Raw genomic sequence first — 15,791 nt, 5'->3', positions numbered from 1 at the left:
AATAATAAATTACGATGCGACGTTTCCTTTTAATTAAATAAAACAACATTTAGAATAACGCCTCATTTACTATTCATTTCATTATAAATACATGGATATGTGTTACAGTACAGTACAGTACAGTACAGTACAGTACAGTTTTATTTTGAGTCGGCAAGAAGGCAACATTACAAAACATAAGCTTTGAAGAGCTTTTTTTTTTTAAATACTTTTTCAATAATACATAATATTTACCTTCTGTTGATTTTAATTCAGTTTCTTCCATGTAATGTGTTATGTATTCAAACCACTTTCTCTCCTCCAAGTCGTGATCAATTTTTCTAAATGGAATAGTACTTATTATTTATGAAATGGAATTAATGTTTATTTATGAAATATACAAACAATATATTACAAAGTACTAAATTATAATTGTGTGCTGACAATACACAGATTTAAATTATTAAATGAATGCATGTTCATTTATTATGTTATATAAAAATACCTGCTGAAAATCTATTTCTGGAAGATAACAAATACCAGTTTTCCATAAAAAACCGATGTTAAAGTTTTAAATCTCTAAAATATTTTTTTCCTAGAAAATTTTTGGAAAACTCAAAAGCAGATACATTCTAAGTATTCATAGGCAACATTTGGCCTTTTAAATTATCTTCAGCATTTGTTGTTCTTTCATGATTTTTATTTCATTGTTTCCAGGTACTACATTTTCTCATAGCGAATGTTAAGACGATTTGGGCTTGCGACATTTTTCTTTTTTAATGCAGAACCCAATATTTGGATAAACAACAAATCAGATTTAGCAATTTTATCACATGACAACATTCTGTTTCTTGATTGGCTGATTATGACAACATTCTGTAACTTGATTTGCTAACTGAAATACATCATACTTTTTTCGGCGATATATGACCATTTTGTGTCGATTTGCCGTAATACCCAGGTCACTAACGTCATACTTATTCTGATAAGATGATATAATGGAGATAGGACATTGTGAGATTTTCTGTAAGTGAAAACTATACTATACCTGGGTATGTAAGAGATGTGTCGGGCCATACGGCATTTAATAACTGATTAAACTGGACAGATATCTAAATTTTTAAAAATAACAGAATATCGATACTACAAATTGTTTTTCAGCGGAGTAATGTTCATTTGTAATTTTCACCTTATTCCAGGTAGTTTTTCGTCACTTGAGTCAGGTCTTCTGTCACTTGTACCAGTCTTCAACAGATTTGTTTTTACCTTTAATAGTATTATATTGACAATTTATATAAATGGGAGATACATTTTCATAAGTATATAAATGGTTAAATAATATATAAGAATTATTGATGAAATGGTAGCATGTATTATATTTAATTCGAAAATTATTAAATTAATTCAAACTATCATTATATATTTTCTTTAATTTTAATTTCCCATTTGTTTCTTACCAGTTCCATGGCATCAAGATTTCTGCATACGCGCAGCCATTTGGATTCTGAAGGTAGTCCAGAAGGCATCCATGACTTTATCTTTTTGTTAGTATTCTCCAAGATGAAGTCACCACCCTCTGCATGACTGACATGGCCTGACGTTGACATTGTCATTGTTTTTAAAATTAATTCCTTTACCTGAGGTGGAGCTTGTAGCAAGGTTTTTTGGAACCTGTAGATAATCTCCATGTACTGAGTCATGTTAAGACCATAAAAGATAGTGGAGAGTTTATGCATGGAGATTACCATTAATTCAGGATTTCCTCTTCGTATCCCCTTTCTCAAAAAATCTAATGCCAGTATGTAAGTGAAGGTTATCTTAAACAGTAAATGTGCGTTTGGTGAATCATTTTTTCCCATTTGATCATAAAATCCGTTTACTGTTGCTTCTTTATTATTTGTTTTTGCATATTTATATATTTGCAAAGAAATGCTTTAACTGTTGACTTAAAAAAAATTTGAATAATTTGCCAAGCCTTGTGATGATCATTTGCGCTTTGAAAATATGTGAGCTGCTTTAAAGATGTAAAGCCTAATAATTTTGCCAAGGCTTGGAAACATATCGGCCACATTAACTTAAAAATAGCCTTTGTAGCATTGATTTCAATGTGTCCTAGGCCGGGAACTAATAAAATCTTTCCAAATGTTTTGCATGCGTTGATGTCTTGTACAGGATGGTCAACTGTGTGGGCTACAAGTGTATCAAGTGAATCAAAAGTAACAACACAGCTTGGTTCGGGGCACGTGAATGTCCTGTCAATAAGTTTTGAACCTAAAATGTAGGGCAAACCATCGCACCCTACAATAATCCATTCTTTACCATTTTCAACAGCTGTTTTAATTATCCCATTGAACACTTCCTTTACAGATTTAAAAGAGCATGGATTAACCATCATAGGTTCCAGTACAAAAACATCTGTTTTTCCATAAATTTTACTTTCCACGTTTTCATACGGATCAAACTTTTTGTAATGTTGGAACTTTTCCTTAATTTTTCCACTTTCGTCTATTCCAACAGATTCTAATTTAATTTTTTTGTTTGTTGGAACTGTAACATCCATATCATCAATAACATTTTTAATGTTTTCTTCTATAAAACTGTGTCTTAATTTTCTAAATGCAAAATCATTTGCTTTGTTTTGACTTTTCATTTGTTCACTTACATCAGTGTTATTGATCCATACAAATGGAGCCAATGCCGGATTTTTTTGTAACTGAAGATTTGTTGGCGGGCGCAAACAAATTAAAGTTGTTATAACACTTACTAGAGCTTTACAGTCAAATTTAACGTCCCAGTTTCTTGCTATAATTTGATTATTATCAAAGTAGATCAATACGTCTGTTTCAGTTTGTGGGAAAGTAAGTTCTTTTTGGGCAGAGTCATTCAGGAAGTTCAAAATTGAGGAATAAGAACCTGCCGGGGAAAACTGAGACATGATATTTACAACAGTTTTACTTCCTGTCACATAATAAGCAACAATATTCATTGCAAAATTTAATAATCCCACATATTTTGAGACAGCCAAAGCCATTAAATGCTCAAATGCATTTATTTTTTCCATTTCTCTTGATTTTTCAGATATTTCATCAAGAAATATTCGAACCAGTGGACTAGCTGTATTGTACTGGTATTTTAAATCCAGTTGATCAATATCTATATTAGAAATAGTACACGTATTGACATCTCTTAATACTTTTTTCATTCTCTTTCCTACACTTTTAAAAACTGGTAACACAATTTCATCATCGCCCGTTTCTATCAATGAACATATTTCTGATAATGTGAACTGTTTTTTACTTTCAAATTCGACTTGATTAGCATCATAACATTTCATACACAAATATTTACTTCTATCTGAAATTATTTCATTCTCCACCATAAAAGATATTATGGCAGTTTTAAACTTTTTCGCGGCTTTTATATCTACAATGTTTGTAGATGTTCCATCACATGTGGTACAACAGCATTTCCTTGTATACGGCATGATGACTTCTTACTAAAAAATAAATGTAACGAAGTCTTACAAGACTTTTTATATAAATTGCACGTCTATAGCTTATGCTATATATTCAGCACTTTTTCCTTTTTTTTATATTGGTAGAATACTTATATAATTATGATCATACAAATGTTTTATAGTTAATGAGCCCCGCCATGAGAAAACCAACATAGTGTGTTTGCGACCAGCATGGAACCAGCCCAGGCTGCGCTTCCGCGCAGTCTGTTCAGGATCGGTATTGTTACCTTTCAAAGACTTTTGGAATTAGAGTAGCCGTTAGCCAACAGCATAGATCTGGATCAATACTGGGCGCAATCCCACTATGTTGGTTTTCTTATAGCGCGGCTCATTTACTATTTATTTCAAGCTTCTCCAACGCATACGATGATAAATAGATGGTATCATTAAAAAAAAATTAAATAAAACATCAAAGTTTGCATAAATACAAACATAAAATGCCCCCGTTTTATTTTATTTTCATGACATACTGTTATCGAAGTGATTTCCTAGTACCATAATTATTGATAAATGGTATGTTTGTAAGAACCATTTACACAAAATAATGCATGTTATGCATAAATTTCATATTTCTGTTTTACGTTACCGGTCAACAAAGAACATTTACGGCACTTACGGGACAACGGAGAATATTTGTTATTACATACTCATAAACTCCGTTAAAAGCTACAATAGAATCTGAAATGTTAATATAATGCATTTTTGTTTCACGAAACAATGGTACATTTAAGATAAAATCATCGTCGGTAACAATAAAAGAATTATAGATCTATATCTATTTTACAAAATGGTTCAAAATAAAATCAATAAAATTTATCAAATTAAAATATATTACAATTTTTATTCAATTTTAATTCATACAGATTCTATCGTTTTTAAAGTAAAGAAATAATTTATTAATAAATGCATGCTGTTTTTCCGTAAAAACATGTTGTAAAATATAAAATAATATGTATAAATAAAAATAATCGCATAATTAATCGCATTTTGCAATTTATTATGATTAAGAGTTATTATAATATACTTTCGCGCCAATAGATACAGTGGTGAAAAACTATTCACTACTACGAGCAAGTATAATCAGCATCAATCGTGGCGCTTATTAAAATAAATAATGGAAAAGTACCAGTCAACCTCATAATGCTTCCGGTGAATTGTAAGAAAGGCAGGGAAACGATTTATCGTCTTATTTTTGCATTTTCAGGGGTATATTATAATACTTACTTCCTTCACTTGTACTTCGGTGAAAATATATCTTCAAAGGCAAAATTCGCAACGTTCGAAGTTCAAATTACCTTCACAAATGTGCTGTTGTAAACACAACAAAACCCCGGAAGTGTGTTTAGTGGTGCGGATTTGACTGTGAAAGATTTTTAAAACAATTTTACTTACTAATATATTGATTAAAAGATGTGTTGATATATAGATGTACAGGTGATATATTGATTTATATATGATCTGTTGATTACTGTGTGTGCTCTACCTGATTAACAAACGTAGTAGTGCAACAATTAACAATCCTGAACACCAAACAAAGAACAAACTGCCCAACTAATACTGTTTAAAAACGTTTGAATCTTATTTTCATAATAGACCACGCGATTTTTTTTATTTTTATTTTTTTTTTTTTTTGTAAAACGTTTGCGAGCATTTAGCCTAAAATAACAGTGAACGAGTTACATAAAATTTATCAACAACATGCGTCACTCTATTTCAAAGATGCACTACAAAGTAACGGTACTCTTTGTAATCTGTGATGACAACTCTACATGATTTGCATGAAAAATACATGAGGCACACAAGAATTTAGTTCAAAATTGACAGTGACATATTAAGCGAAGACAATGTGCATTGCATGAATTAATGTAGCGATATATATGTACGTCGGTGTGTTTAGTTAAATTTCAATCATATTTTGTTTCCCAGCATAAGAAAATTATTCCTCTATACTTGACAAACTATGCTGAAAAGAGATTTAATAAATAAGTCTTCAGATAATGTTGCGAAAACACATTTATCAAAGGAAGGGCCTAAATTACCCACCTGACATGTACATTATACCTGTATTATACAACCTAGCAAGTTCAACATCTTTATTTATTTTGGATTAAGTATTGTGGATCTTAAATTTTCGATTCTATGGATGCACGTGTTCCCGTGCAGTGTATTTGAAGATCATTACCGAAACCAATCGGAGGAAAATGTAAGTACATCTAAGTCTAATATTGAACCAGTGAATTTGTTAGTGATATTTGTTTATGATATCGAAAGAGTTAAATGACCTAACCTGATCCAACGTTAACAGGTGCTGATGCCTGCGTTTGCATGCCGACAGATTCTCCTGGTCATGTAAAACTTATCGCAAAGTGAGGGTCGTAATTAATAGTGTTGAGAAAACCTACTTAAATATCTTACAGTTGCGTCGATGTATAAATATTTTTCCTTACAATCTTTCTGGTTTCCATAACCCATCCGATCTTAATCCGTATACTATACCCTTGCAATACTAAACTATTCGACGGTCCCATAAAGGGGACATTAACGTAAAACACTCCAAAAAATTTGCTATTTAAATTGCGGGAAGTAAATGAGCACAACAGTGTCACTGTCTTATGAAATGTGACGTCACCGATGTTACTATTTACTTTGCGAGCACCATACGAGTAATAAAACGGAAATGCCCTATGTGAATCACGTGTATTGAAAGTACCACTGCCTGTCGGAATCAAGAAACTATTACGACAGTTGACTGAACTAGCAACATAATTGTTTTGGTTCGAATCTGTAAAATTATGAGAAATAGGGTCGCCACACCCCGTATTAAGTTTACAGTTAATACAATACACAATTCATAATCGGTGCATAGATGTTAACGGGAAGAGATTAACTGTGTATAACTATTTACTGACGTAAGTACTGTCATTACCAAACTGCAGAATTAATTGCGACTCCTTCGAAATTTGTTCGAAATCAATAACAAACCTACCGGCATTTTGTCTGATGCCTGGAATTTCTGGCAAATCCGCCGTCTAGTTCGCCTTTCATTTCCTTCCCTTCATAATCATCTCGACAGGCTGGCTCGCCTCTACCTTTCAGGCGTGTTCTGCATCGACCACGTGGCATGGCTATTCAATTTAACATCGATCTGAAGCGCTAGCCAATACACCTTTAGTTCAACTGAGAAGATTGCACGTGCTCTCGATTTAATATAACGCTCGAGTGGTTCCCTGACGAATAGGCGTTTATCATTAATCTGTTATGTTTAGACAAGGAACTAGAAAACTGGATTACTTGACAACGACGATAGTTTATAGCTAACACACCTAGCAACGAGATAGCCATAAATTTCGGGAAAAATAAAAGTAATTATTTTTAGGCAAAATAATTTTTATTAAGTATGAAAGTCATTTAAATAAAGTTGAAAACATACTTTATTCTATGTATTGCATTCATTTTTTTTCTTTTTTGAAGAAATGTGAATGTCCTTCCAGTCAAAAATTAGTTTGGTCAAAGAGCTATAAAAATAAATGTATTTTATACTTCTTTGGTTTGGTGAACTGATTTTAAAATTTCAAATGAACTATATGCTCGGGCATGTGTATTAATTAAGGTTTTTTTATGTAGTAGCTCTATTAATCCCTTTGTCAACTGACATGCAAATAACAATAATGTGCATCTTCCAAATATCATAAGACCCTGAAGGCATACATCAAACGGATCAGACAGGAAATTACCATAAGGCCCCGAAGGGGTACATCAGAGGGATAAAACAAACAGGAAATCAATCTATTAATTAGTGATAGTCATTAGGAACTGGTCGAAACTGATTTTCATTAATATACCACATACTGATTGGTTTCCATAGTGATTTATGACTTATGACTGGAATGAATGCTTTAATTTTGTGGTATGTGGAAGCAGTCAATTGTGACTGTCTGTAACAATTAATAAAAAATATGGATGCAAATTATCGTTCACAGTTTTAAATAATTGACAATTTACTACAAAGCAGAGATCAGTATTTTCGTAAATAGAAGTCATCAATTTATTGATACGTCCTGGCTTTTCGTAAAAAGAAGCTAGCATGCAGTTATTATATATCATTTCATCTCCACGTGTAACACAGTAGCTCTAGATGTCATATTACATTTAAAACAATTGTAACATATAAAAATCCCTTTGTGTTATAAATGCAGATAAAGATTTTATATTGTGATCCTGATACACTTCGAGGGAGAAAAAATCCCTTCTCCAGTATTTACGCATAATGTACTATTAAGCTTTAAATTTTGACACCTCTCATTTAATCTCACACGAATCAGAATTTAGGTAAGAGGTGTTGATTTAATTAAATTTGGCGTGACTGAATCACTTTTGACACCACATGTTCAAGTTATCTGGCTTTCAGAATTTTTTTAATGGCGGGCAACAAAATAGAATGAGAAAAGTGAAACAAATTGAGAAACCAAATTACGTGAGCTAGATTCTCTATTTTATTAATTTTTAAAAGACCTCCAATTTTTTAAATTATGATTTTCATCCAGTCCGTCACAAATATGAGATCTCGCAGCTTACACAGATCAATGATGAATATCACGTCTGAAACCTAAAAAAAGGAAAGTTTTCTTTCTCAGGAGTGATTTCTGGAACATCATGCTACATAATTTATAAATTCACTGACTTATTAATATTGCCCAAAATTTTACTTTAAGCAATGAAAAACAACCAGCACTAGTGAAACATGAAGCGCTTTTCAATTACAATTTAGCGTTTGCTGTCACCTCAGCTTGTTGCTATGCAACACGATACGCTGAAGTGCCCGGATATCCGACCTGATCAATAGGGGTCGTCTACTCTAAAAGCTCTACCATCCTACCAAGTTTGAAGGTTCTAGGTCAAATGGTTCTCCAGTTATTAATCGGAAATGAAGTGTGACGGAAGGACGGCTGTAAAGGGCAAAAATTAGATTGCCAGTCACGAATATAAAACAAATTGTTTATCTGAACGTTGAATTATTTTGACTACAACCATCAGAAAATAAAAATAGTGTCAGATAAGTTATGGGCAATATGGCAGCCAGAACTAAGAAGTTTCCAGTTTACCATATCTTCAGGGTTGATAAAAAGCCAGCTGGTACTGGTTTTTGGAACCCGCTTGAGTGCAAAATCACAGAAACTCTGAGAAAGACCTGAAAGGACCTCGGACATTTTCCTATCCAGATTGCCTATCCGATTAAGGAAAACGTGACATAGGGATAGACTTCTGAAATTGCATAGTTATGATAGTTGAAGACCATTTCTTGATAAATGCGACTTCATTTTACAATTTTATGAACAAAAAAGAAGACTCTGTAGACATTTCTCATTCTCTTTTCTATTAAAATAAGAACATAAATCATTTTTACGTTTTAAACATCTTTCCCACCAGTGACGCAACAAAATAGTTCACATGCCTTTGTAAATAATTATTATATATGTATGCTGCAAAAATGGCACTTGGTCACGGGTGGGAAAGTGTTTAAAATTGAAAAAAACTACGTACAGGGTGTCAGCAAATAAATTTTTACATAAATATTTGACACTTATTGCATTTGTTTCCTAAACCTTACATATATACAGCTTTATTCATTTTTGTAAATATTTCAAGCACAGAAAACACTAACTAAAACTAAATAAATAGGGGACATAGAAAGTGAAGCTAGAAAGCAGACAGATCCTTATATCTTATGAATTTTTCAATCAGATCTGTTACCTCTTGACAGTCTAAGTCCGTCGATTGAGTGTCATCAGGATTGAGACAACTGCATCTGTCATAAGTCAAGAACCAAGCAAGTGGCTTCGACATATTACATAATTATGTGTCTTCAACGTAAACAAGACAAAGAAATACAGACAAACTTCTATGGGAATAGTGCCACTTAGGTGCAATTTTTTACCTTTTGTAGGACACAGTTGAAGCAAACCTAGAATCCATTTTAAGAGCAACATTTGCTTTTATTCGATCCAGCATCCTATACCCTAACAAAAACTACACCAGACACCATCTCATTAACTAACCTTATTGCTTCCAGAACTTACACTGACACTCATAGAACTAATACTGACTCGCCCATAACTAACACTGACACCCCCAGAATTAACATCAATTCGCTCACACGTCTGAAACTTATTTGGAAGCCAACTGGAATACTAGTAAGGACCTCAAAGAACTAACACAGACATCCCAAGAATATCTATATAAATGTTGATACTAGCTAGTGAAGTTCCACTGATATAAAATGCTAAAAGTAAGGCATCCCTGAACCCGCAGTGAGCAGTTCCTGCACCCTCTGAATGAAAAAGGCCAACTACGCATGTACGCGCTACACCACTGCGTTCAAGAATAAGTCTCCACATATGCCCGGTCAATATTGTACATGTGTATAAGTTATAACACACTAATAGTTGTGTGTCTTCCTATACTGAAAAGCGCATGGTATCAGACAAGCTATTATGTACTATTCTGTATTTACAAAAAATGCCAAGAAATGGAAAATAGTCTACACAGCGAAAAAATAGGACTTTTGTATCCGCCATTATGCGACTACATTTTCGCCCATTTTACTATTAGTGTACTTATGCTATAAGAAAATTGTTTCTCTGACAAAGTGGCCATTTCATTGAAATTGTCAAGAAACCAAATGCATAAGAAATCAGGTTTTAGCTTGATATCAACAGATTTCCAGGTTTTTATTGGTCAAATGTTTACAAGTGTCTGTATCCAATAAAGAACAAAGACGTCACATTTATGTCAAAAAAGCTGTGCAGAATATTTGTTAGCAGTTATCACTAATTTCAGCCTTTTTATGGCTGTTTCATAGACAAATTTTCTACTCTGATTAGCATGCCAAATTACACTATTTAAATCTGATTATACCAATCATGAAGAAATCCAATTTTACTTGATAGTCAGGATAATGCATTCAGTACCATAAAAAGCGCAGTTTTGCAAAAATACTCCCAAAACAGTGAAAATTGTTTTTTGCGTTTTATTTCTCTCATTGCAACAAAATTACCATTTAATCTGTTATATATCTTCACTTTTACCTCTGATGGACAGAAAATAGCAATCAGTAGCCTATAAATATGCAGTTTATGAAAAAAATACACCCAAAACAGTGAAAATGTGATATTTTTGGGTTTTATTCTCATTTTCAACAAAATTGCCATTAATTTGTCATTTTCTATCAAATTCTAATCAAACTAGCCCCTTTCCACCATTATCTGGCCAGATTTCATTTTTTACCAATGTCATCTTATAAGGTTATAACACACTAAATAGTTGTTGTTCTTTATTCTATATAAAATTGACCTATTTCCAATGACCGCAGCCCACATCAGGACCCATTTTAAATTTCTGTAACTTACATTTTCTTGAAGAATATTGTCAGTGCTAACTAAAAATCAAAAGAAAAGTGGGGGTCATGTTTGATGCAAGAAAAATAATTTCAGTCAAACACACAAACTGCAAAATCAGCTAAAAAATGAGACCCCAAATTATACTGGTGGTGTATGATCTAAGTTTCCATGAAAAATTTTGTCATGGTGTTATTTCATGATCAAAATGCTACCTACATGTCAAGCATAGATCTGTCATGTGATTTTACCAAAAAAATTGCAAAGAAAATAAGGAAAATAGCTCTACACAGCGAAAAAACTGAGGACTATTTGTATCCGCCATTATGCGACTACCATTTTTTTTCGCGCCATTTTTCTATTTAGTGTCTGTATGCCTAATACAGTATAGCAATAGATGTATAGAAAACAAACAATAGGATATGATCAATGCATCAGTGTTATCATGGGCACTCGGGTGGAAATAACTGAAGTACAGTTAGGGACCAAATGTTTTGTTCCACTTTTATTTTTTCCGTTTCGTTTATTTTGAAAAAATGTCAATAAAACTGATAATCTGCATAGTATCAGTTTATTTATTGTGTTAAAATATTTCATAGTAGACATACCTTAAATACCAATGCTTATTTTAACTAAAAATACACATTTTAAATTTTTCAAAAATATGACCCTTAGTTACAAACTGTTCGAATTTCAAGAAAACGAATATAAAATAAAACAATTTTTTTGTGACAGTTTGATAGGAATATAACTTATTTATCAGTATTAGGAGCTGTTATATAAACAGACATGATTTTGCAACATAGCCCAAAAAGCTGAAAATTACGGCAGGAGGTCTGGGGGCCACTTAAGGCCCCCAGAAGCTCTTGGGTAAATGGTGAAAAATCCTGCATTCTAGGCTTCTCCTGGCATCTAATTTCAATTTCAAAACTCATGTTTTTTAAGTGGTTCTTTTTGTTATTTCATAAAAATTCATTCATATTTATAAGAAATATAATAATAATTAATTAAATAATTATTCCTTTAGTAGTTTGCAATTTTTGAATTATCTCCCTTTAATGGGTATTTTTCACTACTTAGATGTTTATTAAGCATTAATATTTAGTTCTTTATTCAGGGGTCCTGAAATAAGCTGTCCGAGTTGTCCGATTCGTGGATTCCTCGGTCCGAACAAGCAGTTTTTAGAAGCTGGCTTGTCCGGGGACAAGTAAAATTTCCGTGGTAAACATTTTATGAAAACGAAACTAATCGGCGTCATCTGTGATTTCCGCATGCCTAAAGGCAATATCTAATCTGTTTGTGATCATTTATGACCCTTAAATTATCAAAACAAAAATGTATGCAGCCATTTATAGACACGTGGACTGGTTTACTACATTTAATGATCATTATTGGAAAGTTATACCGTAAAGTTGAAAATGAGTGCCAGTCTGGGGTTTCCCGATATCTCCTTTCATTTTTGATTTTCAGAAAATCGATGAGCGAGGTTGGCACTATGTAAAAAAGTTTAGTAGCCAAAATTTGTGGCTTAATTGTTCGAGTCGATTGTTTTGACATTTAACAACTCTGACAGCTTATTTCAAGACCCCTGAAAGACCAGTGCAGTATTCAGTGAATGTTATGGGACCAGGGTAGAAATTCTAGGCATACTGAGATTATTTTTGTCAATGGCATGTGTTCAAGTGTTTTTAATTATTCTCTACTCACTAAACTTGCTAGTCATAACATATTTTCAAGTGGATGTTCTAGTCACTTAGCTTGCTAGTCATAACATATTTTCAAGTGGATGTTCTAGTCACTTAGCTTGCTAGTTATAACATATTTTCAAATGGATGGTTCAAGTCATAACATAAAAACTTTATATAAGTCAAAATAGAAGTCAACAGAAGTGTATGTTTGTATTATTTGTTTATTTAGTAATGATAATGCTGATCCTTTCCTTTTTAAACTAAAAAGTACGGACAAGCTCTTCTTTGGTACGGACAAGTGGATTTGTGGGCCCAACTTGTCTGTGGACAAGTAGACTCTGAAAATATTTTAGGACCCCTGCTTTATTTTTGACCTTTGTATTTCAAACTTAATATAAGATCATTTATCAAAAGTAGGGTTGTGTTTTTTTATTTTATGACTTTTAAAAAGCTTTTTAAGGTAGTTCTGCACGTTTGATAAACCGGAAGTGATGGCGTAACGTCATTTTTCCGGAAAACGTAGAATAAAGACCGGATTTGGCGTACGGAAATGAAAATCATTTTATGAATTAATCGCAACCTGCGAGTAAATTTATTACAATGGCACTGTTGCGATATTTCTAAAGTCAAAATATGATATTAAAACATATCACATGTTAAATAATTCAAAATAATGTCTTAAAATTAGCGCGAAATGTCCGGTTTACTTTAATCATGGTCAAATATCTCAAAAATTAGCACATGGACCTTTACATTTTATTTCATCAAATTATAGGCCATGACTTTATTTACAACTTAGGGAAGTTTCATCAAAATCTACATTATAGAAAATTTTCTATTCGCGAAGATGTTATAAAATTATGAGTTTCCCATAGACTCCCATTATGAAATATTTCGTGAGGTCCCTATTTTTCAAATCAATCCAGCAAAAAATCAAGCACACGACCCTATCTTTTTTATTTGCTTAATTTCCTAGGTATATTCTGAAGTTTTGAAAAATCAGAGTTTAATCAAATTCTACATTGTAGAAATAATTTTGATCCAAACGTGCAGAACTACCTTAAATGCTTTAAACTGCATTATATATAAATCTCAATTCACAATCTACTCCATACATATTACTGTAAAGCGAAAATACCACCTAAAGGTATGATTAGCACTTTGTTTTGAAGCACTTTGGAGGTGCTTACAAAATCATCCCCGTGTATCAATGCTTTAAATTGGACACGTGAAAGAACCAAACTAACTGCTTTTGTTCATTTGTATCTCAAACTTTCTTCATTGAAATTTAACAACGCGAGTGAAATGTTGGGCACACAGAAATGTTTACGCCTGGACTGAAATGAACACGATTGAAATTTTCGAATCGATTGAAATGTACGCGACGATCGCGCAAATTATTTGTGAGCCGTTCCACTTAAGTTACAATATTTCCGATTTTTTTGTTCCGCGAATCGGCTTGTTATTATAAATTTATACACAAGTCGGATTGTCGTAGATAATTCCGGAACAGAAAAGTTTTTCTTTAGAAAGGAAAATTCCCGATGACCGACGCTAACGGTAATATCTGAGATGTTCCGATTGCAGTGTTTCTAGAAGCGTCGGTTAGAACGCATATCGTCGCCTCAACGCGAAACTAGTCTATGTGTATGTGTATAAAGAAATAGACTAGTGTGTATATAGAAATAGAAGCAGATAGACTAGTTTTGCGTTGAGGCCTCGATATACATTCAGATCTATTAATCCATCGGCGGTGGAAATTTTCGCTGATAGAAACGACTTGCAATTGAGGAATTTTTTAGTGTAGTTGGGGATAAAAGTATATCATTTTGCCTGGGGAATGGGGACGAATTTCGGCCCTAAAATCGGCGTAAAAAAGGGCTGCCGAGTTTAGAAGCGGAAGCTGTGCGATTCTAAATTCCGAAATGTGGTCAAAATACCGAAACGGATTCAAAAAAATCGGATTTTTCAGTGGTCATAAAAAAATCGGAAACGACCATAAAAAATCGGTCTTTGAGGGAGTGAGAAACGGATTTCCACTTAAAAGCGGAAAAAAATGATGTCTGATATAAAACTATCAGCTACTGAAGTCAAGAAATAGCATTGAACTTAGGGCAAAATCCCTAGCATAATGTCCGATGTCCTTTCCCAGTCCCACAAAGTAAGTTTCTTCAGGAAAAAACAATAAAATTTAGCATCATTTTCCGTATCTGACTTACTGAAGAATTAAAAGGATGTTCAAAAATTCGCTTCCTATGTTTTCCTTTTTCATTCAAGAACGAAGACCTCTCAAAAACCAATTTTCCAGTTGGAGACACATTTTTCATGGGCGCAGACATTTTGTAACGGTGCATATGAATCTTAAAACATATGATGACCGATTATATAAGTTGAACACCATTAAATCCAGCTAAAATGCACTAGCGTACTAAAGCCACATACGTTCTTTATATAGTAAAAAAAAGTTATTAGATGTTGCTAATAATTAAAAGTGATGCGTATTCAAATATGAAATATCATGAATTGTATCAGTTGAATATATAACAGATCTATAATATCTATAATATCTGATTTCACAGGTCCGTACGTTTATTTGCCGATGACACTGCTGTCTATTTAACTGTAAATAGTCCTGCCCAAGAAAACATCCTCTAGCAAAAAAAACAAAGAAAAATATCAAACAGGGAATGCCACGCACCAAAAGCGCAGCAAGACTTGAATAGATTACAGTTATGGGAAAGTAAGTGGGACATGGAGTTTAACCCCTCAAAATGTACAGTTATGAACATAACAAGGTCAAAAAACACTTTCAAATCAAAGTATACACTCCATGGCCAAGTCTTGGAAACAGTTCCTGATGCAAAGTATCTCGGGGTCACTGTACCCTCAGATCTTAATTGGAATAAACACATCAATTTAGTAACGTCCAAAGCTACCCGAACACTTAACTTCATTAAGCGAAATATCCCATGCAAAAACCAAAAAGTTCGGGAAGTAGGTTATAAAGCTCTAGTCAGGCCACAGCTGGAATATGCTAGCTGCGTCTGGAACCCTTATACCCAACATAACATCCACCAGATCGAAATGATTCAGCGGAGGGCAGCGCGATGGGTTAATCATGACTACTCCCCTTACAGCAGTGTCACAAACATGCTAAGTCAGCTGAGATGGCGTACCCTTGAAAATAGGAGATCTGATTCACGCTTCCTTGTG

The 15,791-nt window shown here is 33.2% G+C and overlaps 1 protein-coding gene across 2 annotated transcripts in view; it reads right to left on the bottom strand.

The window, feature by feature from the left end:
- Nucleotides 1-14,948, bottom strand: part of LOC123548282 (ribonuclease P protein subunit p40-like) — a 49,516-nt gene extending 34,568 nt beyond the window's left edge. For both annotated transcript variants that reach the window (XM_053546568.1, XM_053546566.1), the window contains exon 1: nucleotides 14,798-14,948. In XM_053546568.1, the coding sequence (XP_053402543.1) occupies nucleotides 14,798-14,932 (135 nt within the window). In that variant the 5' untranslated portion in view covers nucleotides 14,933-14,948. The remainder of the gene's footprint in view (nucleotides 1-14,797) is intronic.
- Between the last annotated feature and the right edge of the window lie 843 nt (nucleotides 14,949-15,791).

Source organism: Mercenaria mercenaria, chromosome 6 (assembly GCF_021730395.1).
Source record: "Mercenaria mercenaria strain notata chromosome 6, MADL_Memer_1, whole genome shotgun sequence".
Lineage (NCBI taxonomy): Eukaryota > Metazoa > Mollusca > Bivalvia > Venerida > Veneridae > Mercenaria > Mercenaria mercenaria.
The sequence above is the reverse complement of the archived record's forward strand: the minus strand, read 5'-3'. Positions and strand labels throughout refer to the sequence as shown.